General features: G+C 64.0%; 1 protein-coding gene across 1 annotated transcript in view; it reads left to right on the top strand.

The window, feature by feature from the left end:
* Positions 1-394, top strand: part of SPNS2 (spinster homolog 2 (Drosophila)) — a 40648-nt gene that overhangs the window by 37361 nt on the left and 2893 nt on the right. The window contains exon 12 of the mRNA XM_010847515.1: positions 269-367. Within this exon, the coding sequence (XP_010845817.1) occupies positions 269-367 (99 nt within the window). The remainder of the gene's footprint in view (positions 1-268; positions 368-394) is intronic.

Below are 394 nucleotides of genomic sequence, written 5' to 3'. Positions count from 1 at the left end.
GAGGCTGGGGTTCTGGCCCCAGGGCGGCCATGTGCCATCTCTGTGCCTTTGGGCCTCGGTTTGCCCATGACCGGTGTGCTTGGCTCCCTGCCAAGGGCCAAGTGCAGGTGCTAAGGCAGTGTGGACTTAGGAGCTGGAGGAGGGAGTGGGGAAGAGAGGAGAACTTCGTGTGAGGCCATGGGAGCATCAGAAGTGTCGGGCCCCCTGGGATGAGGCCAGGTGGGTGCGCCTGGCTCCCCTGGCCTCTGACCTGCCACCTCTTGCACAGTATGTGGTCATCCCCACCAGGCGGGCTACTGCTGTGGCCCTGCAGAGCTTCACCTCCCACCTGCTGGGGGATGCCGGAAGCCCCTACCTCATTGGCTTTGTGAGTACCAGGGACTGGAGAGGAGGG

Source organism: Bison bison, unplaced genomic scaffold (genome assembly GCF_000754665.1).
Source record: "Bison bison bison isolate TAMUID 2011002044 unplaced genomic scaffold, Bison_UMD1.0 scf7180017864249, whole genome shotgun sequence".
Taxonomy (NCBI): domain Eukaryota; kingdom Metazoa; phylum Chordata; class Mammalia; order Artiodactyla; family Bovidae; genus Bison; species Bison bison.
The sequence above is the reverse complement of the archived record's forward strand: the minus strand, read 5'-3'. Positions and strand labels throughout refer to the sequence as shown.